The 3,398-nt window shown below is 50.1% G+C and overlaps 1 protein-coding gene across 10 annotated transcripts in view; it reads right to left on the bottom strand.

Moving 5' to 3' along the window:
• The window catches only part of ZZZ3 (zinc finger ZZ-type containing 3), a 101,638-nt gene that overhangs the window by 12,398 nt on the left and 85,842 nt on the right, over nucleotides 1-3,398 (bottom strand). For 8 of the 10 annotated variants that reach the window (XM_027874105.1, XM_027874108.1, XM_027874102.1 and 5 more), the window contains 4 exons: nucleotides 1,406-1,553; nucleotides 1,199-1,314; nucleotides 749-820; nucleotides 541-642 (listed from right to left, as the gene is read on the bottom strand). In XM_027874105.1, the coding sequence (XP_027729906.1) occupies nucleotides 541-642; nucleotides 749-820; nucleotides 1,199-1,314; nucleotides 1,406-1,553 (438 nt within the window). The remainder of the gene's footprint in view (nucleotides 1-540; nucleotides 643-748; nucleotides 821-1,198; nucleotides 1,315-1,405; nucleotides 1,554-3,398) is intronic. The other 2 variants (XM_027874110.1, XM_027874112.1) reach the window with 1 other exon arrangement.

Raw genomic sequence — 3,398 nt, 5'->3', positions numbered from 1 at the left:
TGTGTATTTGTGAGTATGAGGGCAGTGGGGTGTATGTACATGGGTATGAGAGAGGAAGAGAAAGACAGAGGCAGAGAAGAAACAATGACCAGGGCATGGAGACAGAGTCAACCAGGGGGTCGGAGAGAGAAAGAGAGCAGAGCAGGCTCCCTGGTCTTCTCTGGGTGTCCAGGATAGACCACAAGGGGAACATCTCTCAGGACAGGCGGCCCCGCCCAGCTCTGTGAGAATGGCAGAGACTCCTGAGTCTTGACAAAAGCTTGCTCTGATCTCAGGGTGAGCCACGGTCCTTCATTTCCAGGGAAAGATCGTAGCGTGCATTCGTGGGTGCCCACGTCCTCACACATTCAGCAGATGCCCAGGAGGACATGGGCACACTGCCAAGTGACCAATACCAAATCCTCCCAGTTCCACTCCATAGACCCTAACCATTTGCCCCCCACCCAAGCCCTCAGTAAGAACACCGGTGTTTAGCTAACGCTTCAGGACAGCTGCCCTCTGGCCCCCACCCCCACCAGGGCAGGCGGTTGCGCCCATCACCTGCTTGGCTGTCCTGTTGCCCAGCTCATCGGCTATCTTCTGCCAGCGTCGAGACTCGACCTCCTCGGGAGGGTACTTCAAGAGCAGCTGCTCCAGCTTTTTCTAGAGAAAGCAGACAAGCGTGTATGTTTGTTACAGAGGCCAGGAGCCTCCTCCCATGCCCGTGCCCACTTCAGGGGGACACAGACTGACGAGGGCACTCCATTACCTGCTCCTCCACGGTCCACAGCTGATTAAACGTCTCCGGTTTGGTCTCGTCGCACAAGCGGCCTCTTATCATCTAGTCAGAGAGAAAACGGGGGAGGAAGGGCTTAGGGAGGGAGCAAGGGTGACCTGTCCATCAACTTTCTTGTGGCCAGAGACCTTCCTGACCATGCCCCTCCTCCAAGGCTTCTGGCTGAGAGGAGGCGAGGGTGGTGCCACAGTTTGGGAGAAAGACAAGATTTTCATGGGCAGGAAGTCACCGCCAACAGTGCGGGCCTCTCCTCAGCCCACTCCAGACAAGTCTCATGAAGCCTGCCGAGGCAAACCCCCAGCGAAGCGAGCATCAAAGTCAAGAGTGCTTGAATTTTAATAAGAATCCAACAAGGAAAAAAGTCTTGTCCAGCTAACAATGTCTAAGTGCTTTTTAAAAATCTTCCCCATGTCCTTCCCTTACCTGGGGCCGGCTGCTGGAACCTTCTGGACCATCACTTAAAGGCAGCACAGAATAGGAAAAGGTTTCCCCATCCTTTTTAGGATCTAACGGACTTTTTGGTCTGGCAGGTAAACCTACTGCAAACAATACCATAATATGGAATTATTCAATCAAAATTCAGTATCAAAGTTTCCACTTAAAACAGTGCTGATACTGATGATGACGTACCTTTATCAAAAACCAACTTCACCCTCCTCGTATTGCGTTTGCGGTTTTTAAACTCTCGCTCAAAGTTTCCAAGGCTGTTAGTATACTGGTCCCATGCAATCTCTGGTAATTGGACAACTCTTTGTGGAAATGGAAGCCCTATATCGGTCTGGAAAACAAAAAACTGAAATGAGAAACGTAATGTGAAACGACCTATGCCAACATCGGCAGCACCTGTTAATCTGCACAATCCTCGTGCATGAGGCATTTCTCCTGTACCACCTCCACGTGCCATCCCATTAACCCAGCCACTGAACAGGGAGAGGGCCATAGGAGGGCAAGGAGAGAAAGCCACCAAATGGTTCCCACAAGGCAGAAGCATAAAACACACAATGGCATGACCAAGAATGGAAATGAAGCACAAAGTACCACACAGTTTACTAAAAACAAGAAATCTTATCAAAGCGCACCCATCACACTTAGTCACAAAAATCCCAATGATGCCAAGACTTCAGCAGCCTCACAAGACGTGGCTGCACCTGCCCCTCCTCGGTCCCACTGGTCTGCATCATAGCAATAAAAACCAAGCCACAGAGCCAACCAACAAGTTCAGAGGTCTATGTTCACGTGCCACAGCTGCAGGTGTGTAAGCCTGAACTGGTCTCCTTTCTACACGCAGTATGTATAACAACCAAACACGCCCCACACACAGAGAACACAATGCACCTTAATCCTCACAGTGCAGAAGTACGTTTACTGATGCTGCCCTTCCACTAAGAACTGTGGAACCTGCTCTGACCACGCCCCCTAGGACAAAGAAGCCATGCCCCGCTCGACAGCATCCCACGAAGCCATGAGACCAGCTCCTCCTGTCTAGCAAGGCCCCCCTGTACAGGGAGCTTGGCTTATGATTGCAAACCACACGTCATCATGAAGCCACCAGGTACCAGTGAGGAAGCATGAGATCAGTTAGGGAGACTCTCCCACCCCTGAAGAAAATTATTGGGACTGAGAGCAAGAAGGAACACCTTGGGGGCTCTCCACTCCAACCTCTTCATTTTACAGATGAGGAAACTGAGGCTCAGAGTAGCAAGTGACCAGGCCTCTGATGACAAATCTAGTGCTCTTACTGCAATGCCAGGTTTGGTTTAAAAAAAAAAAAATCTTGTTGTTCTTTAGTTGTATCTGACTCGGTGATCCCATTTTTGGGTGTTTTCTTGGCAGAGACACTGCAGTGGTTTGCCATTTCCTTCTCCAGCTTATTTTACGGATGAGGAATCTGAGGCAAACAGGATTCAGTGACATGTCCAGGGCCACACAGCTAGTAAGTGTCTGAGGCGGGCTCTGAACTCATGAAGCCGAATCTTCCTGACTCTGAGCCCAGGGCTCTATGCACTATGCGGCCACCTCGCTGCCCAATGAACATGTCTCACCCATGAACAAAAAAGTTTCAGCATCTAAATTTTTTCATGGAAAAACTAAAACCTGCCAATTTCACAATCCATAGTTTAGAAAGGAAGGAAGGAAGCAATTACTGAGAAGCCCATCTCACTCGAGCCAAGGGCTAAACAAACAGCGACCAATCAATGACTCCTTGGTGACAGGAAGACTGCCCCCCCATCGACTGGCAGAGGCTGAAGCAGTCAGGCCCCCTAGTAACTCCTGACTTTGATGCTGGGAGGTCCAGATTTGACTGTGCTGCAAAGACCCCCAACAACCCAAGAACCATCCCCCGTGTCCTTAGCACAGAGACGCTGCCAAGTCCCCAGTCTGTGTTCTGTACTACATATAATTGAGCAGCACGTGAATAATCAGGAGCCCATTAAAATCAAGTTCTACATCTGAATCGAAGCTCAGTATCAACCCCGCCAAATCCGTGGGATCTCCTCCATATGCTAACGACCCCGACAAGTGACTCAAGAACTTTGTGGGTTATGTGTGTGTACAGGTAGCACAAAACCTCAGACACACACACACACACACACACACACACACACACACACACACACACACA

Source organism: Vombatus ursinus, unplaced genomic scaffold, assembly GCF_900497805.2.
Source record: "Vombatus ursinus unplaced genomic scaffold, bare-nosed wombat genome assembly UNPS02014804.1, whole genome shotgun sequence".
In the NCBI taxonomy this organism is placed as follows: domain Eukaryota; kingdom Metazoa; phylum Chordata; class Mammalia; order Diprotodontia; family Vombatidae; genus Vombatus; species Vombatus ursinus.
The sequence above is the reverse complement of the archived record's forward strand: the minus strand, read 5'-3'. Positions and strand labels throughout refer to the sequence as shown.